This window comes from Onychomys torridus, chromosome 14 (assembly GCF_903995425.1).
Source record: "Onychomys torridus chromosome 14, mOncTor1.1, whole genome shotgun sequence".
Lineage (NCBI taxonomy): Eukaryota > Metazoa > Chordata > Mammalia > Rodentia > Cricetidae > Onychomys > Onychomys torridus.
The window spans coordinates 50,588,892-50,613,196 of NC_050456.1; the positions used below are offsets into that span (position 1 = coordinate 50,588,892).

General features: G+C 44.8%; 1 protein-coding gene across 4 annotated transcripts in view; it reads left to right on the forward strand.

Annotated features, from left to right (window-relative positions):
* Positions 1 to 19,138, forward strand: part of Pcnx1 (pecanex 1) — a 145,048-nt gene extending 125,910 nt beyond the window's left edge. For all 4 annotated transcript variants that reach the window (XM_036206590.1, XM_036206592.1, XM_036206591.1 and 1 more), the window contains 10 exons: positions 1,581 to 1,834; positions 3,634 to 3,864; positions 5,985 to 6,085; positions 6,924 to 7,074; positions 8,464 to 8,694; positions 9,680 to 9,954; positions 11,325 to 11,530; positions 12,998 to 13,440; positions 13,788 to 13,928; positions 14,081 to 19,138. In XM_036206590.1, coding sequence (XP_036062483.1) covers positions 1,581 to 1,834; positions 3,634 to 3,864; positions 5,985 to 6,085; positions 6,924 to 7,074; positions 8,464 to 8,694; positions 9,680 to 9,954; positions 11,325 to 11,530; positions 12,998 to 13,440; positions 13,788 to 13,928; positions 14,081 to 14,221 — 2,174 coding nt within the window. In that variant the 3' untranslated portion in view covers positions 14,222 to 19,138. The remainder of the gene's footprint in view (positions 1 to 1,580; positions 1,835 to 3,633; positions 3,865 to 5,984; positions 6,086 to 6,923; positions 7,075 to 8,463; positions 8,695 to 9,679; positions 9,955 to 11,324; positions 11,531 to 12,997; positions 13,441 to 13,787; positions 13,929 to 14,080) is intronic.
* The last annotated feature ends 5,167 nt before the right edge of the window (positions 19,139 to 24,305 follow it).

The window sequence follows — 24,305 nt, forward strand, 5'->3', positions numbered from 1 at the left end:
GAAAAGTTTCAGAATCAGCAGCTGGAGGATGGCTTAGCTGTAAAGAGCATTTGCTGCTCATCCAGAAGACCTGGGTTCAGTTCCCAGAACCCAAATCAGGTGGCTCACAACTCCAGTTCCAGGGGATCTGATACCCTCCTCTGGCCTTCAAGGGCACTTGCATGCATATATACTCAGGGACACATATATACACATAAAATAATAAATAAACCTTGGGGGAAAGTTAGAAAAATAGATCTTTGGGACTGTAACAGAATACTCCTCCACCCAAGCTTCTTGTTCAGAGAAGAGTGATGGTGGTGTTTGTGTGTGATTGGCCTGCTCTCCTGAGGATGCTGCCTCCTGGCTCTGGCCTTTTCTCGCCTGGCCACTTGTCTCCGCTTGCACGTTTGCTCAAGGACTAAGGGCACAGGACACTGGGTTTCTGTGAACTAGAAAATAGTTAACTGAGCCATGTTCATAAAGCACCCTGCTATTGGCCTCACTAGTCCTTTGTTGTTGTTATTTTCAAGACAGGGTCTCACTGTAGTCCTGGCTGTCCTGGACCTCACTCTGTACACAGGCTGCCCTCCAATTCATGGAGCTCCACCTGCCTCTGCCTCCCTGTGCTAGGCCTGAAGCGTGCACTGCTGTGCCCAACTCTCAGTAGTCATTTCAATTGGAATGAAATCACATAGCCTGAAAACAAGTGTTTAAAAAGAAGAGAAGCGGTGACCTTTAAGTCCATTCACAAAGTGCTGCCGCCGCCATCTCTGTCTGGTTCGAGCACATTGTCATCACTTCACAGTGAAACCTTCAGTCCCATGAAACAGTTACTCATTCCCCCCCCCCCCCCCCCCCGCTCTGCAAACCCATTCATTCAACACAGAAAATCATACATTCAGAAAAATACCAACTCGACTCATCAGATCCTACAGAAATAACTAGCTTGTATATGTGAGCAGTCACATGAATCTTGTTTTATGGAGATTTCACATTTTATTATTGAATCCATTTCTGATCAGGAACATTCAGACTTGGGTATTTCTGGAGAGTTTTAGCCTTTCTAAGAAGTCCTTTGTGGTAATGGAAAACAAGGAAGCATTTTCTTGGAAAAAGAGCCAAACACAGGATAGCTTCTCTTGTCCAGTTGATTGGCTTGAGAAGTCCCCAGGAGGTGAACAGAATGTGCTTCGTGTCCATGGAAAGACCCATCCTGAGGGCAGCATCCTTCCGCTGTTCGTTTGTGACCAGTGCACGTCTTTAGGAGATGAACATTTACTGATTTGGACTTTGCTTGATATTAATGAAATTACAAGCCCATTAAAAAGTTTGGAAATCCAATAATCAGAATTAAAGAACTACTTTATAGCACAAATCCCAGGCCTCAGTGTACTGAGGTGTGCAGTCACTCGGCAGATGACGGAGTCTGCCTGGATTCTGGAGTTTGCTGCCATCGGTGACAAATGCTCTGTGGCACATCAGTCCTGTACTCTGAATTGCTGTAACCTGTGTCTTTTCTAACTTGTTGGTGCTCAGTAGGCATTTTCCCAGTTGCTCACTTTCCGCCTTTGTCTATACCGGTCTTATCCTTGTTTAAGGTACCTATTGTCAGCAACGAGAAGTGGAAGCCATCACGGAAGGCGTTGAAGAAGATGAAGGGTTTTGCTGTTGTGAGCCTGGCCATGTTCCTCATGTGCTTTCCTTTAACGCTGCATTTGGCCAGCGCTGGCTGGCTTGGGAAGTGGTCGTCACGAAGTACATTCTGGAGGGTTACAGCATCACTGACAACAGTGCTGCCTCCATGCTTCAAGTCTTTGACCTCCGCAGAGTGCTCACCACTTACTACGTCAAGGTAAGTGCGTGCCTGCTTAGACCTCTACACACCTGAGGGCACACACGTACATGCACACATGCACATTTTTATTCATTCATGTATGCATTCATCCATCCATTCATTTTTGCTATGCTAATAGCATGTGCTTACCAAAGATCAAGCTCAGAGCTTGGGAAGTACTCACCTTCCTCTTCCTAGCTTCTCACACTTGTGCTTTGCTTCTGAATAATGATTGAATTTTCTAGTATCCAGAGAGCTCAATTAAAATATACCCATGGAAAAATAATAGTACATCCCTCACTCACCCCATGAGGGTGTTGCTATTTCTTGTTCCATTAATAGCTGACATCTGTAGTTTATGGTTTAGGGCTGTTGAGTATTCACACACATGCATACATTTGCATGGCTCCTAAGACACTCAGATCTGCAGTCAGATGGAGTTGGCAGAAGTTTCCAGGACTTCTGAAGGTCATATTGAAACTCTGTCCTATATGAACAAAGACTTATCAGGCCTGTGGGCAAAGCCAGACCCCTCACTGGCCAATATTAGTCCTTTATAGGTGAAGACAGTTTTTGTTGTTTTTGTTATGGTTGTTGTTTTGTTTTATTGAGACTGAGTATCACTGTGTAGCCTGGCTGCCCTGGAACTTGTTATCTAGACCAGGTTGGCCTGGAATTCTAAGACACCTACTGCCTCTGTCTCCCTATTGGGATTAAAGGTGTCTCATGAGGCCCAACAAAGTCAGTATTTTTAGAGAGGAGTGTGTGATAAGCCATGGTTCTCACATCTGGATTTTGTCTAGTAACCACTTAAGTTCCACATTATTTGTGCTGATTTTGATGAACCTCAAGCTTTCTATTCCATTAAACCCAAGAAGCTAAAGAGTTTGATTTACAACATTTTCTTAACGTGTGTGTTTGTGCCCACCTGTGTGTGTGTCTGTGTGTGTCTTGTGTGTCTGTCTGTCTGTGTGTGTGTGTGTGTGTGTGTGTGTGTGTGTGTGTGTATCTGCATGCATGCATGTGAATGTGTGCCTCCTTTTATGTTTGTGATTGACTCTATTTCTATCACTTGACCTAGGAACACCAAAAGTTTAAATAACATTTTATGAGAAAATTTTCAAAATAAATGTGGTGTTTTCAAAATAGTAGTGTTTCACCTCTTTAAAAATATCCTGAATTCAAGCACTGAAATTGATAGGCTACAAGTTGCCTTACTGAATTTATGATTTACTGAGATTCTCGAGAGAACGACCAAATCCACAAGTTTGAACCAAATTTGAAGCAAGTTTTAATTAAATACTGGCCACAAAGATGGACTCTGGTCAGGTCTACCTCTGGGTTCCCAGGGAGTGACTAGAAGTCATGTTTTGCAGGGGCTTAAAAGGCAAAACCCATAATTCATTGCATTTCCCATCAGATCCAATCAGGAGCCAAGCACACATCCTGACATATTTCCTGCCTATGTACCTCCTGCCTACATGCAACCAAGCACATCCAATGCAGTTGGTTCAAACAAACTTGTTTAGGGGAGTGAAAACATGTGGTTTGTTATTTCCCAAGAGCTACAGCTCCATGCATTCCCAGAAGTTATCTGGTCCTTGGGCAAGTGGCACTTCCAGGTTAACTTTGGCTCTTAGAATGGTTACAATTTTTCAAGTAACAAGTTTTCATTTAAGAAGGCTTGAAGTAGCTTTCTTAAATGTAGGCATAGGACATGGTGTTAAATATTTTGAGCTATATTATCTGTAGGCAGTAAGGAATTGGGATGAGTTTGCATGGTGATTTGACTGGGATCCCCTGTGGTCTTTAACTAGGGGATCATCTATTACGTCACAACCTCCTCTAAGTTAGAGGAGTGGCTGGCGAATGAGACAATGCAAGAAGGGCTTCGCCTGTGTGCTGACCGAAACTATGTTGATGTGGACCCGACTTTTAACCCAAACATCGACGAAGACTATGACCATCGTCTGGCAGGCATATCTCGGGAGAGTTTCTGTGTGATTTACCTCAACTGGATAGAGTACTGCTCCTCCCGGAGAGCAAAGGTAATGCTGTTGCATGCCTTTGCAACTCTCTGAATCCAGGTTTTAACAAAAAAGAAAAAGAATAACATCCTATTATTGTGAGTCAGCTTTTCCTGCACTTCTCAGATCCTCTGGGTTAGGCAACATGTCTACATCAGAATGTTTGGGCCACGCTAATTCTGCCAAGGAGCTAAAGAATGGTCCTGCTTCCTTTTGCAGCATCCTAGCTGTCCAGACAGCATGCTGTACACAAGTTCTGAGCCATACAGTACTCCAAAATCTAGTCCTTAAGCAGTGCCCACCAGACTTAACTGTGTTTGTCCCAAATGCAGAGTCCAGGCCAGTGCTGTCTGTGAGGACTTCCCGCTGTATTCCCTGCAGGCCAGTGTCACATCGGCTCGAACATGTCTGCTTACTGTCATCCTTTTAAATAGTGTGTGCAGCATTTCAGTGCGAAGTTAGGCAAAAATTAACTGTGCACTTCGAAATAAAGATTTTTAGGCCTCCTCCAGGAAATTCTGATTCCCAAAATCCAGACCACAGATATAAAATCAGAGTCTCCCTGGTGACTTTGATTCAAGTGTTTCCCCGTGCACACATTAGGACAACTTGTCCTACCCTAAAATAAGATGAAGTACAGACTTCCCAGCTACTGTATCTTTTAGGCTTATAGCATTGTCATGCCCCTGGCCAGACTTGCAAAACCACAGACCGCAAGAACTATGGCCAGGGCTCACTGCCTTCTTGGAAAGTCTGTGGTGCTGAGCACCCAGTGTCTTGTTTACTTGGTGTCCTGGAGTTAGCAATACTTTGACAGCCTGTGTCTGCAGGTTTACCAGACCGTTAGCCCTTACTTTCCAGCTACTTTCAGGCTCCTTAGAATCTTCTTCTCTTCAGTAGGAATGGGGTGCCTTTGGGCCTCGTCTCTGAGTGGTAGCCTTTAACTTTACACTAGATGGGCAACATATGCTGATGAGCATCGCCTGTTTTAAAGAAGAAATGATAGGGTAAAATACCCTTCTAGTCAGTGACAACATTTAAGAATCCAAACATGTCACAGGCAGGTGGTTTTATTTGTTTTGTTTTGTTTTTATACATGAAATATACTTAAGGGATTTTTGCATGACATTTTCAAATTTGAAGGGCATTTGAGGCATATGGGCATGTTGTTATAATATCCCTTTTCTGGCTTAGACAGTATTGAAGTACACCATTTTCTCACTCAGAAATGGCCTCTGTCCTCAAGTACTCTCAGAGGTTATTGGAAGGTTGGACATAGCTTGAAGAAGTCCTACTTCATGCCCATAGATTATATATTCAAAAGGCTCACCTGGGGGCTGGGAAGATGGTTCAACACTTAAGCACACTTGCTGTTCTTACAGAGGGCCTGAGTTCGGTTCCCAGCATACACATGGTGACCCCATCCATAACTCTAGTTCTGAGGGATCCAGTGCCCTCTTCTGGCCTCCTCAGGCATGGACATGGTGCACATGTACGTATGTGCAGACAAAAATGCTCATAAACATAGAGTAAAATTTTTTTGAGGCCCACTTTCAATCTGGGTATCCCCAGGCCCTTCAGACAACTTACTGCCGCCCACTCAGCCCTGGGTATATCACACCCATTGTGTGCAGTTCCTTCATAATAAAGTTATCACACCCATTGTGTGCAGTTCCTTCATAATAAAGTTATCACACCCATTGTGTGCAGTTCCTTCATAATAAAGTTATCACACCCATTGTGTGCAGTTCCTTCATAATAAAGTTATCACACCCATTGTGTGCAGTTCCTTTAGAATAAAGTTGTTAGTGACATTTTCCAGCCATGCCTCCCTTCTGCTATAGTTTTTCTTTAATCAAATCAAAATCATTCCCATCTCCTTAAGAGCAAGCACTCTGCTCCCATAATCCCCTTCCCAGCAGGACCTCCTCCTAAGAAAGCCCTCTAAGCTTGGGGATGCACTGGCTCCAGGACACTCCCCAGTGTGGTAGGCCCCTGCCTCTCTCTCCGCTCTCCCTCCAAGGCAGTGTTACGGCCCTACAACTCTCCTTCACCTGCCTCTGACTCACCCACGGGATGCTTTCTGAGTAGTTACGTACTTGCATAGCTTTCTGATACCTCTGTGTTCTTCATTTTTAAAGCCACTAGATGTAGACAAAGATTCATCCCTGGTGACTCTTTGTTATGGACTCTGTGTTCTGGGACGGAGAGCTTTGGGAACAGCCTCCCACCATATGTCCAGGTAAAGAGGCATCTCTGTTTTCAAGAAAGTATTGGGGAGGGAAGGGGAAGAGTCAGGGCTGGAGAGATGGCTCAGTGGTTAAGAGCACTGGCTGCTCTTCCTGAAGACCTAGGTTCAATTCCCAGCCTACATGGTGGTTCACAGCCATCTGTAACTCCAGTTTCAGGGGACTTGATGACCCCTGTGGAGAGACACACATGGAGGGCAAAGCACACATAAAAGAAAACACTATTTTTTAAAAAAGGAAAGAAGAAGAGCATGAGAAGCTCCCTTGGGCTATTTTACTGCAGCGCTTCTGTAGATTTCCCTTTTCTATGAATGTTCTTCCTGAACACCTTATGCTGTAACTAGCTGGCTTTTAAAATCCACACTTGTTAGAATAGCTACTAATTGTGACAATTTAATGGATTTAAAGTATTTTACAATCACTTGGTAAGATTGGATTCATCTCATATTTTATCTGTTTTCTAATAAGTGTCCCTAGTTTACTTTCCTATATTTCTTCACAATTTTGTCTAGATCATTTAATGTAGTGTGTATCTTAAGGGAATAGTTCTATTTTAAAGTTCTTCTGATCACATGTTTTACATTAGATTCCTTAATTTCCTTCAGTACATAGGCGCTCTGCCTGTTGTCAGTCTATATGGGCTATTACCGTAGGTCATAAGTGAGGCTCCCAACAGGACCCATTTCCTGTGAGTCTCACGTAGGAGTTTGGACTTTAGTTCCTGGAGTCAACTTTCAAAACACTCTAGATGATTCTGATGAAAAGCAGATATGAGATTCAATGTCATGAAGACCTTTGTCAAAGTATGTGCACTCCATCTCCGCCTCACAGTAACCTGGAATCGTTCCTCTATGGATTGCATGCCCTGTTTAAAGGGGACTTCAGGATTTCTTCAGTCCGAGATGAGTGGATTTTTGCTGACATGGAACTGTTGAGAAAAGTTGTAGTACCTGGAATCCGTATGTCCATTAAACTCCATCAGGTAAGAGATGAGTTGGTTGCGTGTTTTTAATTCATTGATGATTTGGGGAACTTTTGCAAAGGCTCTCTTCTGAACCTGGGAGAAGCCTGACTCCTAGCAAGGCATTACATCCCAGAAGCCTGACCCTGTGTTTCTCTTAGTAACAGTAGTAGTGAATTTCAGTATTAACAGCCTTTAACGTTCATAATCTAGGCAGCAGTGGTCAACTGAAAAGAAAGGTTTTTACCCCTGAAATGCTTGTTTTATTTCATGTGATTGCGTTCCCAGCCCTTACCCCAGCAAACACCTGACAGCCGCGGGTGTTGTCTGACTCCTCAGGAGGGCTGAGCATGCTGCCGCCTTCTGCCCAGGGTGCTCCAGGTAGCGGGCAGTCAGTGGTCACTGCCAGTCCTACTAGAGACTTACAGTTAAAATTTGACCCCAAAATGTATTTCCAAAGCCCTGGATCATTTGAAGACTACATTGTGGAATTACATACTGGCCCTTGTTCCTCTGGTCATACCACTCAGCTGTACTTACAGATCTCAGTTTTGAGACAAAATTCAGTCATTTACAAGAAAAGCAGTGAGCAGGTTAATTGGGGTGGGAGGACTGTACTAGGGATTAAACTAGGACCTCATGCACTCCAGGCAAGTGCTCTGCCACTAAGCTGTATCCTCAGCCTCTCTGGGAGGCAGAGTCTTGTTAGGTTGTCCATGCTGGGTCTGAACTAATTGTAGTTCTTAAAGATACCAGGCAGTTCTTAAATTTTCAATCTCCTGCCTCAGCATCCTGAGTAGCTGGGATTACAGGCTTATATATAAGACCAGTATAAGCCAGTGAAAAGAAGTGGCTTGTTGCAGCTATTACAGATGCGTGGCCTTATGGAAAGTTTATTTAGCTTATAAAGGACCCAAAAAGAGATCTTTTGAGACTCTTCCTTAACTTGAGACAGTGAAATAAAAACAGTATGTGTGAGGGTCAGCGAGATGGCTCAGTGGGTGAAGGCATGTGCTGCACAAGCCTGGAGACATGAGGGCAATCCTTAGAGCCACCACCGCCACCACATGCATCCATACCATATACACACAGTAATAAATTTTATACACGTGTAAATAAATATGTGAAAACTACCTTGAAAGAGGTAAAAAGACAATTGATCAAACTTGGAAATGATGCTTAGTTATGTAAAGTTTTGGAGGAAGTTGGTTAAAGAGCTTAGAAGTGTATAAAACAGTAACAAGTCCACTCCTAACCCAATTAGTAGAACAGAATGAGCATGTCTGTAATAGCACTCATATATATAGTAGGAAGTGAAACCCATTTGTAAGAATTTTTGCTTACATCCTGGAAATTATTTTCCTTTTACTAAACCAAAACCAAAACCACACTCGGCATTTCTGTGTGTAGGACCATTTCACTTCTCCAGATGAGTACGACGACCCCACTGTGCTCTACGAAGCCATCGTGTCTCATGAAAAGAACCTTGTGATCGCCCACGAAGGGGACCCTGCATGGCGGAGTGCAGTCCTTGCCAACTCGCCCTCCTTGCTGGCTCTGCGGCATGTCATGGACGATGGTACCAATGAGTACAAGATCATTATGCTCAACCGACGTCACCTGAGCTTCAGGGTCATCAAGGTGAGCCTGGGCACCGAACTGTGGCTAGGAAGAGTTGAGGTTAGACCCCTTAATCCAGCCTCTAAAGCTGGCACTGTGCTCGGCACCGTCTACACTTAGAACTGAGCAGATGGCGCATTCATGGATTCTGAACACTCACTCAGTCCTTCCTTCCCTCTGCCCTGTGAGGTTCGTTTAGTTTACTTCAGTGTTGGGGGCCTTTCATCTATTCCGTGAAATCTGAACAGTGTTCCTTCTGTAAAAGCCAGCTCTCCGCAGCTAATGAGGTGCTCTCCTCCGTGGTTCAAAGCTAACTGTAAATGCTTTGTTCCCTACATTCTCCCTGACTCTCACTCATTCTGCACATGCGTGCATTTGAGTAAGTGTGTGAGTGTTCATGTATGTGTGCATGTGTGTGAATGTTTTAGGGGTTTAGGAACTCTGGTTTTGAAGTTTGAAGTTTGTAATGGTTCACTTCTCTCTCTTTTAAAGTGTGTCATTCATACACACACCGTGGTGCCGAGTTTCTGTGGAAGCTAGATAAGAGCTTTCAGGAGTTGGTTCTCTCCTTCCACCACACCAGGTGGGCTGCAGGGGTCACACTCAAGTCACCAGCTTGCCAGAAAATACCTTTACCCGCTGAGCCATCTTGTCAATCACCAATTGTTATCTAATCTTTTAATCAACCTCAAAATATCACCAACATCCTCTCAAGCTGAAACATGTGTGTTGCCTGTCATTTCCATCAGAACTGTCTCTTACCCAGTTCACTAGCTTGGCAAATGGAAGGGACTGCATTTTACTGAAGTGTTTTTAGAAGGTGTAGCAAGAAGAAGCATACTGTAGGTGATTATTACTTAGCAGTCAGCTGTCCTTGAAGGAACATGGGCTGACTCCTTTCAAAGGTGACTTTGTATTCATAGCTCTTCAGTTGGTCAACGCACTGTGCGTCACCCATGTCTGTACTTTCTTTGTTGACCCTGTCCTTGCCCTTTCCTGTCCCCAGGTGAACAAGGAGTGTGTCCGAGGTCTCTGGGCAGGGCAGCAGCAGGAGCTTGTTTTCCTCCGGAACCGGAACCCCGAGAGAGGCAGCATCCAGAATGCAAAGCAGGCCCTGCGAAACATGATAAACTCGTCTTGTGATCAGCCTATTGGCTACCCAATCTTTGTGTCACCCCTGACCACGTCTTACTCTGACAGCCATGACCAGCTCAAAGACATTCTTGGGGGACCAATCAGCTTGGGAAATATCCGGAACTTCATCGTGTCCACCTGGCACAGGTAGTGGGGTTCGGTCTTCCAATGGTGCTGCTCCCCAGTCTCTTTCCCTCAGCAATGTATGTCAGTCACCTAGGAAGCTGGTAGAGAAGACGAAGATGCCAAGGCATATGCACACGGACTCTGCCTGCACCCCAGGAGGTAGAAATCAGCTCCTTACCTTCAGAAACCAAGAGAAACCTTAGTCAGGCTCTGACTAATGGTGGAGCTGATGGACCAGTGGCGACATCCCCTGAACTCTATCTAACACCCCTTTGCTCCCCTCTCCTGTGTCTGATTTCCCTTCTGTGCTGCAGCATCTTGGAACCCTGCATGTGGGTTGCTTCTTTTGCTCACTCCCTCCTTCGCAGCAGCAGCAGCAGCAGCAGCAGCAGCAGCAGCAGCAGCGGAGAGCATGCCACACGTCTGCAAACAGTCCAGTCGTTACCCAGAGGCAGTTCCACAGTGTGTTGGAGTACACATGTCACAGTTCCTCTGCCTCTGTCTAGTGAGGCTGCACAGAGGGTATAGGCGCATCATAGTTTGGTGGACAGTAAGAACAGTTGATAGGTCATTGTTCTCAGTTTGTTAAGGAAAGAATATGAGCTAGAGCCACACACTCTTAATGGTGTCTAAATTTTCCAAGGACTAGCCAGTGTTTAAAGACTCAGGTTGTATTACCTCTAACAGAACCTAAGCCGGAAGAGTATTCACGGGGATTTCATATTCAGAAAACCTGCATTACCCTCACTGGTTACAAGAAATTGAGCTTCCTCCCTGGGAGAAATAGCATAGAGATAAGTTATAATTTGCCTAGGATCGAGGCATTCTTGGTGCAGGGTGTCCAGTACCAAACTGAGGTAGGCATGCCCAGTCAGGTAGCTGTTAGTCTTCCTGTATTTAAAACGACAAAATCCAAACAGGGGAAATGAAATAGCTCTCTAGCAGTAGATACAACAGCAATGTAGACAAAGTGGGTCTCAGTGTGCTAGCTCATACCTGTAATCCCAGCATTCAGGGGACTGAAGCAGGAGGATGCTGATAATTGAAGAATTTTTACAGAATCCTTGAGCAGCCTGGGCTGAAGAATGAGCCTGTCTCAGAGAACAAAGATTGCTGATTACAACTGGGTCCTGAAAGTACACCTATTCTGTGTGGACAATGGGTTCAGAACTTTAGAGTTGGCAGGCGGACTTGAGGTGGTGGGTGGGGGAGGGATGTGCTTCTTAAACCTCTTGGGAAGGGGACTTGTTCCTGATCCTAATAATGCTGTAAAGGCTTTGGAAGGTAGACATGACAGTACTGCTGGTACCTCAGAAGAACATAAAAAGAACAGGGCATTGCTTCTGAAGTGACGGGAGGCTAATGCTTCCTGCCTTGGAATTTGTCTCCAGGTTAAGGAAGGGTTGTGGAGCTGGCTGTAACAGTGGTGGCAACCTTGAAGATTCTGACACTGGAGGTGGGACTTCCTGTCCTGGAAACAATGCAACCACAGTCAGTGACCCCCACAGCAACGTGTCCCAGGGAAGCACTGGGAATCCAGGACAGACAGCAGGATCGGGACTGCACCCGCCCACCACATCGTATCCTCCAACACTAGGTAATTTAAGACAAAGTTGTGTTACCTGTTGGCTCTTAGCCATCTGTGTGTGTGTGTGTGTGTGTGTGTGTGTGTGTGTGTAAAGGAGGAGTGTGTGTTACCTGGAAATACGGTGTTTACTTGATATCCAGTGGTGCATCATACCGTTTGTCTATTAGTCATTGCTACACATGTATACACATCTTGTACTTCACATGCTTTACTCAACATTATGGGTTTATGGTGCACACCTTTAATCCCAGACTCAGGAGACAGGCAGGCATCTCTGAGTTTGAAGCCAGCCTGATCTACATAGTTAGTTACAGGACAGCCAGGGCTGTAAAAAACCCAAATATATGTTACATTTTTAAAGCCAATAACAACTAATTGTTGTATTTTATCAACTCCTCCCCTGTAGTGCAATAGCATGCAAACCTTTGTAGTCACTTAGTACTTTCCTAGGCTACACACTTTAAAAACAGGCTCAGTGGGACAGATCTTGTCAGTGTCTTGATACCTAACGCTAAGAATCTTTGCAGCAAGTTTCTCTCAAGTGGACATCCTCAGAGGTCAGAGCCTTCCTACTGTGAGCATCACCTGTTAGCTTCCTCTTGATTCAGTCAGGCTCCTTAACAGCCATTTCCTTGTTCACCCCCCCCCCCCTGGTAATAATATTTTATGTCTGCCCAGCAGTTTTGAGGCACACAAAGGTTAGCACTCACTGTAGGACTGTGCTGCGGTGCCCCTCCAGAAGACGAGCTTCCGTCCAGCTGGAGCTCCGCAGCCCCCTGCCCCCCATCCTGCTCCATCAGCTGCCATCTGCTCTTGGCCTCTGAGTTTGACTCTTAGATTCCATGTGAGATCATGCAGTGTTTCTTTTTTGAAATTTTGCTATTTTTATTTTATGTGTATGAGTGTTTACCTGCATATATGTGTGCAACATATGTACAGTGCCTGTGGATGTCAGAAGGAGTCAGATCCCCTGGAACTGGAGTTACAAATGGTTGTGACCTACCACGTGGGGGCTGAGAATCGAACCTAGGTCTGTGCAGGAGCAGCAGGGTCTCTTAATTGCTGAGCCATCTCTCCAGTCCCACACAGTGTTTCTTTAAACATTCATGATTCTGTCATTTCCAAAAATAGTAAATCTCATTTAGTTTTTTAAATTCTTATCTTTCTGAAATACCTCTGTAAAAAATATTTTAGAATTTATTCTAACCTTAAATTAAGAAATTTGCTGTAAATTATTTTTTTCTTATACCCTAAAATTTTAATTTTAAAAAGCTTTAAGAAATAAAAATTTAGTTTTATAGGAATACACGAAAATGGATCTCAGGTATTTATTTCTTTTTTGTAACCTTTAAAGTTTTAGACATAAATGTTAAATTCTATAAATTTACAGGGTGACCACTTAGGGGGCACTTGAAGAGCCCAGCACACAGCCCCGCTGTGACTGGTCTTGATGAGGCTGTCTTTGCTTCCTGCCAGGCACGAGCCACAGCGCCCACTCAGTGCAGTCCAGCCTGGTCAGACAGTCCCCAGCGCGAGCCTCCATGGCCAGCCAGTCCTCATACTGCTACAGCAGCCGGCACTCGTCCCTCCGCGTGTCCACCACGGGCTTCGTGCCCTGCCGACGCTCCTCCACCAGCCAGATATCACTTCGAAACCTGCCATCCTCCATCCAGTCCCGCCTCTCCATGGTGAACCAGATGGAAGCCACCAGCCAGGGCGGCGTGGCCTGTGTGCAGCACGGCCTGCCCTCCTCCAGCAGCTCCAGCCAAAGCATCCCAGCCTGCAAGCACCACACCCTCGTGGGCTTTCTTGGGGCAGAGGGCAGCCAGAGCGGTGCCACTGAGGCCCCGCCAGGCAGCACCTTAAGTCCTGCCAACGGTTCCCATGCCAGAAAGGGGGAGGTGATTTACAGAGTCCAGGTGAGCAGGCCAGAGAGTCACTGCTGATTCACTTTCGGTTTGGTGTCTTACTTGTTGAGTGGGGGGCTCGGTGAAAATTCCATTTATTTAGGTGGGGAATTTGAGCACTTTGGAATGTTGGGGAAATTTTTTCTGCCAACTTAAAAATGAAAACACCAGATTTTGTGTCAGGAATACCTGCCCCCACTCAGCATTGATGCAGCCATTACAGAAAGGTAGTCTAAAGGGGATGGATTTCACAGTAAGCAATAGAGAGTTTAAAATGCAGAGTCCTAGAGAGAACTTTGTTTGGTCTTACATTTTTCATCATCAAGGGAAAATGTGAACTGGAATATGTATCTGTTTAGATTGTGGATCTCAGTCAGATTCTGGAAGGGATTAACCTGTCAAAAAGGAAAGAGCTGCAGTGGCCTGACGAAGGAATTCGGTTAAAAGCTGGGAGAAACAGCTGGAAAGACTGGAGTCCCCAGGAGGGCATGGAAGGCCAAGTGAGTTCTCCCGGAAGCTGGAAGCTGCCGGGTGCCCTTGGTGGTTTGGGCTGCACTCCCTGCTTGAGTCCTCAGCAGAGCTGCACCGGGCACCAGTGAGGGCACGAGTGCATGCATGCAGGCTCTAACTGCACGCTTGTTCTAATTCATAGGTGATTCACCGATGGGTGCCTTGCAGCAGAGACCCAGGTACAAGGTCCCACATCGACAAGACAGTGCTACTGGTCCAGATTGATGATAAATACGTGACTATAATTGAAACTGGGGTACTGGAACTGGGGGCAGAAGTGTGAACCTGCATTGTACACCTGCGTTCCTTTCTCTGGCTTCCCAGCCCTGGAAAGGGTAAGGTTGCAGAAGATCGGCCTGCGGGAACCGCCTGCGGGGACCTCCTGCCCTTCCCAGCCAAGACTTGAACGGTGGCCTGGTTAAGCGCCTCCACACCGACTCCTGTCACTGGCTCCATCCCCAAATAAAGCTGAAATATTTTTTTAAGTTAGCTGCATGAAAGGCAAAATTCTGTTGAAGCCTGTCTATGAAAGGCTCTCTATGCATTTATGCTTTAACCCACAGACTCTTGTGTCTAACTCTGAGCTCATATTTTTCTAATTTCTTTGCCAAAAACAGTTGCCATGGTTTTTGTCGTAGAAAATGAAATCCATTGACCATGATTTTTACAAACAGACCCATGTGGAAAACATTCGGTTCGACACATAACAGTATAAAAGTATAATGTACAGTGAGAAAGATGATGAATAGACGTAGGTTTATCTTATTCCTTGAAAGCTAAAAACTTTAATGAAAAAAAAAAACTGCACTAATTTTTTACAGCAATGCACTAAATCTGAGATTTCTCAGAACATTTATTTATATATAAAAATAAAATACCATTATTTAAATTGCCTTCAGGATTAGCCCCACCCCACCCCCTTTCCTGACCCATAGCCCCCAAGACCTGCTGTTCCTTTTCTGTTGGTGTGCTGGACTCTGGAGACACACACATAGCTTCATCCCTGACATTTCCCAGAGCTGGTGACCAGAGGATGGGCCTGGCGAGCGCCACTGCCAGGCGCCAGGTGCCCTGTCACTTCTCAAGTGTGCCTGCCTCTCCAGCTGGGGCCAGGCTCTGTGGAGTTCTTCTGGAACATGCTTTTGCTTTTCAAGAAGATGACGAAGGCCCAGGAACTTGAAGGATCGGTTACCTTTTGTTTGAAGAGTTCCTAGCTCTTGAAGTTACTCACATGAAGTTGGGTTTCTCCAGTAAAGGTTTTTCAAACAGAATTGTCCATGTGGTGCCGTTCTTGCTCTTTTGTCGTTAGCAGTTCCGCGCCTTGCTTCTTCCGCGTTCTTTTTCTATTACTTGAATTGATTTCCTGTAATTTAATGTGTATACCTGTCATTTAAGATATGTATAACTGTGCAATTGACTTACTTCATATGTTGTCTCATAAATTATCTTGGTTTTTAAGGAGCATGTATTCAGGGAATTCTGTACCTGGGATTTACAGTGTGGCTGCGTGCAAAATACAGTTGAGGTTTCATTTGCAACTTGAAGCATTTTTTAAATGCTTGAAATTCTCTTTGTTTTAAACTCCAAAGAAGATTGCCCGTCTCCTCCGAGCACCTGGGAGCAGCCATCTGTCTCCCCATGGACAGACTGCAGGAAGAAGCTGGTCATCTGTCTGAGCTGTGACCATTCCAACGTGAGGCACTGGCCAGTTGACTTCTGTGTTAGGCCACACGGATGTCATATCTTCTGAGGTGAGAGGAGAGAGCTTTGTTCCCACTGACTAGGACCCAGGTGTCACGTGTGGCCTGACAGTACAGGAGACAGGAGGAGAGCTGACGGCAGCAGCTGGGAGAAGTCTTCCCACCCCTGTACTTCAAACCCTGTTTGTTTTTTCCCTGTGTTATTCTAAAAATCAGTGGTCATCCGAACCCAATGTGCCTTGTAGTGACGTTTCCATAGACTTTAAACTTTGCAAACTTTCTTGTTTAAACTACTTGTCAGATGACTTACTGAACCTTTACAAGAGGAGCCCTTGCTGTCTCTAAATTGACCACTTTACAGTGTCCTTCCTGCTACTGGTCCTCGGTTCTGTTGCCTCCTTCGGGCAAATCCATGCCGTACAGTGTGTTCAGTGGTGGTGGTCTTTCTGAAGCTAAACACCTAACCTATGTGTCCGTGTTTCAAACCTCTCAAAGGACTTGTGCTCCCTGCTGCTGGTTCCTCCCCTGCTCAGAAATGAGTTTGATCTTTTCATGACTGTCCCCAGGCGGAGAAGTAAGTGGAGGGTTTGCGGTCTAAGGTGGAAGATGATCCGTCTTGCCACAGAGAAGGCATCGGAAGATGAACTTTAGATGATTTGGTCCAAGGTCAGAATTCTGTTTAAGCCTAGTCCCTCTCTTGATTGTTAGGTATTAAATGCTCTGGAAGTAAGATTCCACATGGAAGACGGGGTTCTGTATGGAACATGTATGTCAAGTCTTAATTTGGGAAAGTTGGACATTTTTCTTGAAACAAGGTGGTGTTGTTACTATATAACTTTATTAAATTTATATATTAGGAACCCTAAGAGAAGTCTTGTTTTTAGTTTTTTTAATCTAAAACTGATAACCTTAAGAAAATGCTTTTCTAATTTCAGCAGGGAGGATAGCGATAATTGAAGATTTGTGTCTGAAGATTAAATTTATTATAGATTCTTTTTCTCCTGGCACCCACCTAGATAGCAAGCTAGTATTTTAGATTTTCTGCTTAGCATTTCTCACTAAAGTATAAAACTCCAGCATACTTTAGTGCTTTTAATGTAATTTTGCAAGTAATTAAAACAACTTTTTATTTCCTTTAGATAGAACTGCACCATTGAAGTCTCTGATTTTCTTTCTGTTCTTGCCCATTTTGAGAAGACAATCCTGGAATGGCCTTGATTTCATCTTTAGTGACAAAAAACGAAAACAAAAACCCAGCTCTTTGTATCCCTAAACGAGGCTTTGGATGACTCTTTCGGCCCGTGTCGTGGTGGGAACCCCCCTCTACTCCGTTTCCAAGCGCCGATAAGACTTTTCTAGTGGACTTTTGCTAAGGAGCTCTGCTTTGTCCTTGAGTCTAGATGAACACGCAGTGGTGCGGCACAGGGGACTTGGGTGCTAGAGATAGGCGATGTGGAAGCTTTCCAAGAAGATAGTGATCACTTTTGAGGCGAGCGAGCGAGCAAGCATTCTGTGTTCTGACTTCTGTTTCTACAGGCAGGGATAAAATTCCATTAGATTGGAGGTGTTTTGAAAAAAAACTTTTTTGAAGTATATTGATAATTCCTCCAGTCCTTGAACCAGAAGATAACAGACAATATTTCTCTCTTGAAAGATAGAAAATGACTCTGGGTAATGAATGTTAAACAGTGCCCATGCAAATTCTTATATAGGAAACCATAGCTCATTATGAACTCTTTCTGGATTAGTTTATTTTTCTGTCTCCTGTCAAATATAAAATAAGCCTCACACTTGAGCAAGGGTCACATGGCCTTTGTAAATTCTGCTTAGTTTCCGACCAGCATCTTTCTGCCTCAGCCTAGAACTTATCTGATGGGTTGCAGTCTTGAGGAATCCATCAAAAACTGGGTCTTTAATATTTGCCCAGTGTCTAAAATTATCTCTCTTTTTAGCTAAATTTCTATCATCCTTTGTTCTAAATATGTGACTTGAAAAAAATAGTGTTATGGGAGAATTCTTTGAGTTTATGTTTACTAGCTACTAAAATATAAACTGCTGTCCAGTGTGTTAATTACTTTTATATTTAAGTACTTTCTCATTAACACAAGCAAGTTTATTTCTGGGTTTTTTTTTTTTTTTTAAATTCTCAGTTGTCTTTCTCATCTCTTGTAGTAATCATATAAAGTTACTTTGGACACAGACTCACTTCGCTTTTCTTGTGAGATGATACACTGTTAGATAAGATTGGTCCCTTCTCCTGGAGCCATTTTCTTTAACTCCAAGATGGATGGAAATCCAGTTTAGACTTAAAATGGTGCATGGAGCCTGCTGATGGCCTTTGAACTTTCTGGTTCTGTCTTAGATGGATATTGAGTTTTACTGATCAGGAGAAAGGTAAATTAGCTACTGCAGTGTGTTTCAGGCAGTACAGATTTGAATATGTTGGATGCATAGGCATTTTATAAAGTAAGTATTTAAGTCCAGGCCTTTTCCTCTTTCTCTTTTAAAATCATCTAGTCGATGAACACCCAAGCCGTCTCATTTGAAACTTGTTACCTAGTCACAGGCTGTAATCAGAAAGAAAGGAATTGGTTATCAAATAGGTCTGGAAGGCTCTAACTTGGCTTGAATAGAGAGGTCTATTTTCTGTAATGAGTCGCTTCCCCCAGAGTCACCTGTCAAGAACTGTGTGGTAAGGATTTCTCTTTCTTGCCTAGAAACAGCTGTCCTTTCTGAATTGGGGCAGACGTTCCTCTGTAAGCTGAACATCCTGATGTGCCACTTTGTGGACTCAGCGTAGAATTGTCCAGGGAACTCAAGCTGATGGTCATGCACGGTTACACACAGCTTTGACGTCATACTGATACCTATTACATAGGCTCTCCCTCTTCTTATGATTCACTGGAACCAGCAGGAGTAACAGAAGTCCTCTGACAGGTGGTGAGGATGAATCCACATTACCTGCACATCTGCAGCACAGAGGATGAGATAGCTGCTCCAGCTGACTCTTGGGGTCGGTGTACTTGTTTTTGAACAAAATTCTTTGTATGCGAAGCTTGAGTCTGAAACCAAAAACAACAGAAATGGGAAGATTTGTATTGGCTTGTGCTTTTTTAAAGCTCTGGTTTCAGTATATTGTCAACATTGATTACATTAACCCTGTTCAAGTCTGGCAGTGAGTTCTGTATGAGGAAAAGGAAGAAGGGATGTTAGAAATGGTTGTGGGTGAGTGGATCTGTGAAAGGAGAATAACTTTCCCTTTTCTGATCATGGGCTCTGAAAGGTCATTGCCTTTACCAGCATTCAGTATACACCAGAGATAAGGATATGTGTCCTTGCGCGTGTCTGTGAGTGTGTGTGAGTGTTCTGTAAACTGCTTGTAAATACTATAGTTGTGTAAAATGGAAAATAAAGCTGAGAGGTCTTTTGACATATATTCATCAGAAAAAATACAGTATTGGCCTGGATAAAAACACAGGAAATAAATCTTTTTCATTTTGCCTTCTGTCCATTTTTTGTCAAATTAAACAAACGTAGAATACAGTATATTAGTTGTGCATATTTTTAAAACCAGACTTAGTTCTGAAGTAACATTTTAAGCCTGTAAACATGGGGTTTTGGCTTACACCAGATAAAAATACAATGCTACCTCTTGCACAAAGGTGTTTCTGCCCTCTGAGGCAAACATTACATGTTAATGGTAGAACATGTCAGACGCACATGTTTATGTGTACATGTGTTGAATTGCACTAATGTACAGTGCAGAGGAAGGAAGAGCATCTCAGTCAATGTACCAGAGCTGCACACTCACCAACCAGTGTCTTCACACATCCTTCAGGATGCAAACATGTATGGAGAGAACTTACATACTCTGAACTAGGCACTTGCTGCATCATTTTAACTGGTAAGAACCGGTGGGTGGCAGATTATTTCTTTCTGCACCAAAATTCCCAACAATTTGCTCCCTCTCTCCTGGCAGTGTTGCATCTTAAGGACAGAATAGATCTGTAACAGGAAACATGCCAGTTAAGCAAAACATCTTCAAAGGAAGAAAGGGTCCCCTTGAGAGTCATGCTCATCTTGGAGCTAATTCCTGGGGCTGTTGATAGGAAACTTGGATCCCATGAGACCTCCACCTTTTAGTGCAGTTTACTTAGGATTTTTCATCTCAGATCATCTAAGGGTGCATTGCTGGCTGTAACCATGTGGGGTCATCTTCCCTGAGCTAGGCAAGATGAGCTTTTAAGGGTCACCTGACTGGCTTCCTGACTATTCAGCCAGCACTTAACCTAAGGGAAAGTCAGGTTCGTGTTTCCTTTTGTTCCTGGGAATATTGGGTTAATAGATATTTATTTAATAGTATTATTATTAACTGGCCCATATGAGAATACACCAGATTTCTGGTCTCATCTTGAAACCTGTTTGTATCAGATAAAGTCAGCATCCCAGATAGCACTAACACTTTGCTTCAGGTGAGTGAGCAGCTGCCTTCATCCTATAGGTGTTTCTCCAGGGCACTAATTTTACCCTGTGAGGGCTGGAGGAAGTGCTGGGCAGAGAAGAAAGTTGACCCACCATGCAGTGGCCACACAGGCTTCCTCCAGCCCCACAGCTAGTTCAGCATACCCCATGCCTCTTCAGAGTTGCTTCAGGTACAAGGACTAGGGCAATAACTGTGTGTGGGCTTTCCCTGGGAGACCCGCCTCCAGAAGTGAGCATCCTTGGTTGAGGCTACTTCCTAGGCAAGGACTCAGTACAGTCCAGGGGAGTGGGTGATTCTTTAAGTTTGAGGAGTCCAGTGGCACACAGCATCGTGGTCACGGGCTAGAGAGAAGGGCTATGTAAGAATAAATTCTGGAAGTGCTGGCAACTATACTGGCCAAAGAATGTCTCATGTTTTCCCCGTGTTCAGCTCCAGACTATGGACATGACAGGGTCTTGACTACAGGAACTCAAAACCAAGCCAAGAGTCAAGAGGCTCAATGGGGCTGTGGCTAGGAAGACAAGACAATCCTTTAGTATGCCAAAGCTGCTTGTGGGCTTTGGCACTTAAGTTTTCCTTCATGGAACACCCAGAATTTCTTCCTCTGGGAGGGCTGGAGCAAAGGACTAGTCATGCCTGCCTGCCAGGCTGCTGCTCTTCAGCACAGACACACAGGACTAGAGAGCACACATGGTCTGCCATCACGAAGAGCCACGTAGGGACAGTGTTTTCAGCCCCACCTGTGACAGCCTTGGAAAGCAGGGTACTTTGTGCTCTGTCTTGCTCAGGACAGCCTTCCCTTTTATCCTAGAAGAAATGAGAGCCCTGGGATCCAGAAAGCCCCTAAATCTCAGCCAGTGAAATGGCTCTGCTGTGTCCCTGAAATTCTGCCAGGAGGTGGCAGCAGCAGTTCAGCCCACACTGGACAGACACTGGTGGGCTGTGCATGCAGAGAACAGTACCCTTGAGATGCCTTTCCAGAAACAGAGGAAGACATGAAAACAGCAATCAACAAAAGGCACATAGACCCCACAGGTAGACCCACCCTGGCCATTACTCCTTGGCTCCTGGGCCTCCTCCAAACACTCGTCACGATGAAATTCTTTCCCTGGCAAATGTCTGTATAGGCCCTGCAAGCATAAAGCTTGAAATCAAGATTGTCTATTAAAGCATCAGCCCTTGAAGCCTTGGTTTTGTACAAGGTGCTTTGGCCCTTAGGAACAACCAAAAGACTGTTCTAGAGCCAACTGTTTGGGTGCTTAGGTCCCTTGTATAAAATGATGTGGTGTTTGCATGTGGCATGCACACATCCAGTATGCTCTGTGTGTGTGGTTTAGGGACTGGCCCCAGGACCATGCACTTCCGGAGTAATGCCCTCTAGATTCCTCATGATACCCAGGCAATGTAAATGCTAGGTAAGGATGTAGCATGAATCTTAAAGAGTCTTATTAATAAAATCAAACCTGGAGCCAGTTATTGGGGTGAATGCTGGAAGATCAGAGAAGCAGAACAAGCCACAGCCACCTCACCTCACCAGTTCCTCAGCTGATCCTGTTTCCTCAGACTGGAAACCTCTGTGTCCTCATCCGGAATGAATCTCAGCTGAACTGCTGCTCCAAAGCCTAAAAGCTTAACCAGCCAAATGCTTCTAGTTTCTGGCCTTCACGCTTTAGATACCTTTCTCTTTCTGCCGTCACTCCCTGGGATTTAAGGCTCGCTTTCTGGGATTAAAGGCGTGAGTCACCATGCTTGGCTGTATCCATGAACAGATGGATCTCTGCCTCTGGAATGCTAGGATTAAAGCCATGTGCTACCATTGCCAATCCTCTATGTTTAATATTGTGTCTGTTCTGCCTCTGACTCCAGATAAGTTTATTAGGGTGCACAATATTTCAGGGAACACAATACCACCACCTAAGTAGGTGTTAAACTATACTGCTGGAGATGGATGAGAAGAGAAGCTCCTGTGTTGAGTTGCCAGTTTCCATCTCCAGTTGACAAACTCTGGCTGCAGCGTCCCAGCATACACAAGTGTTCCCTCGTTCTTCACGTGGGTACCGTGTGCATCTGTAAGGATGGTGCTTCCCACAAGTGCCAGGGGGAGCTGAGGACACTGGGCTCCTCTCAGGGATGGGAGTTTGAAGACAGAGCACAAAGTACCCTGCTTTCCAAGCTGGCAGATGGGGGCAAGCTGAGTGCAGCAGAATGAGGGTAGGTAGCCTGCACCAGCTGCCCTGGTGGCTTGGAGTGAGCAGTGTGCCTGGGTGAGTTTGTGTAACTGTGGAGGCCGGCCGGTGCCTCGTGAAGAGCCTTAATGCTGTCCACATTCTCATGAGGGGACACATGGACTCACACCTACCCCCATTCCTAGTGTGACAGAAGCCACATGAGATATCTCAGAGAGTTTAGTACAGGGAGAATTTACTCTGTTAACTGGGTGAAAGAGACCTGAGGGAATGGAGGGTGGGGCTGTGGTGACAGGGATGGTGATTGGGAGACAGCCCCTGACAAGGTAGGTGAGTAGAGTCAACAGGCTGGAGTTGTCAGAAAACTTGAAAGCTTTCATTTTATTTAGGATGTTGGCTTGAATGAGCTCAAATGGCACAATGCCTGGGACCCAGGAGAAGCACAAATCTTCCTGTACATAACAGCAAGGCTTCACCCAAGGACAAGGCTGGTGGGAGGGGCGATGTTTCCTGGCATTGTGCCTTCCCTGCAGCATAGTGGTGAACAATGCCCAGCATCCACAACCCAGCTTGGGTCTCCTAGGAAAAAACTAGGGGAAACAGCTACCCGCCCCATTTGGGTCTCGTTGTGTGTATGTTTTGTTTTGTGGAGATTTTTGTTGGTTTTGGTTTGGTGGGGTTTGAGTGGTTGTGTTGTTGTTTTGAGACAGTAACTCATCTTACTTGGTCACTCAGGTAAGTCTTGAACTTGGGATCCTCCTGCCTCATCCTCCAGAGTACTGAGACTACAGTAGTGTGTCCCTGTGCCCAGCTACATTCTCTCTCTTTAAGGCCCTACCCCTAAAGCTGCTAAGTCTTCTTGACTGGAATATAATCACATGGCAATAGGGATGCTAGGAGATGTAGTCTTTACTCTGCGTTGCATGTACCTACTAAATTTAAGGGGGTGCATGACGAGAGAATGCAGAAGCAGCTGGTTATCCGAGACCACTGAGCAGTGACCAATAAACACACGGGGATATGTAGACATCGGGGCGTTCACTGCATCCTTTGTTGTCCCTGAAATAGAGTGAGTGAACCCTGTCCAAAGGAGAGTGAATGCAGAGTGCTGACTGTGCTCCATAAATTAACATGCAGCAATCAGAAGTGTGGTGGTGGTGGCTGGAAAGATGTCACCGTGGTTAGGAGTAACTGTTGCTCTTCCAGAGGATCCAAGTTCAGTTCCCAGCACCCACATCAGGCAGCTAACAACTGCCTTTAACTCCAGCACCAGGAGATCTGACACTTTCTGGCCTCCAAGGACACCTGCACTCATGTGCACATAGGTGCACACAGATATGTAACATACACTCATAATTTAAAAATGATAAAAATAGATCTATTTTTAAAAGAATGTGACCATGCATGGTGGGTTCAAGGCCAGTACTTGAGTATTGTGGTAGTTTGGATGATAATGGCTCCCATTGGCTCTTCTGTTTGAATACTTGACCCCTAGTTGGTGAGACTGTTTGGGAAGAATTATGAGGTGTGGTCTGTGCCAGGATTTTTCTTTTGGCCACCAACCAGCTCCCAAATCATGACACGGAGACTTCTTACTAGTTATGAATGCTCAGCTTTATCTTATGCTTGTCCAGCTAGCTTTTATAACTTAACCTGTTTCTTTTCATCTATGTTTTGCCTCAGAGCTTTTAAACCTTTCTTTCTTTCTGTGTGTTCTATTCAGTGTCTAGCTGGCTTGCGGCTACCTGGCTTCTGGCCCTGGGCATGTCCCTCTCTTTCTCCCTGGTTCTTTCCTTCTCTCTCTAGAGCCTAGATTTCTCTTAGTTATTCTCTCTGCCCGCCAGCCCCACCTATCCCTCTCCTGCCTAGCTTTTTTATTAGCCCAATCAGGTGCTTTGGGTAAAGTGAACAAATGCAGCGCATCTTTATATACTTAAACAAATGCAGCGCATCTTTGTATACTTAAACAAATGCAGCGCATCTTTGTATACTTAAACA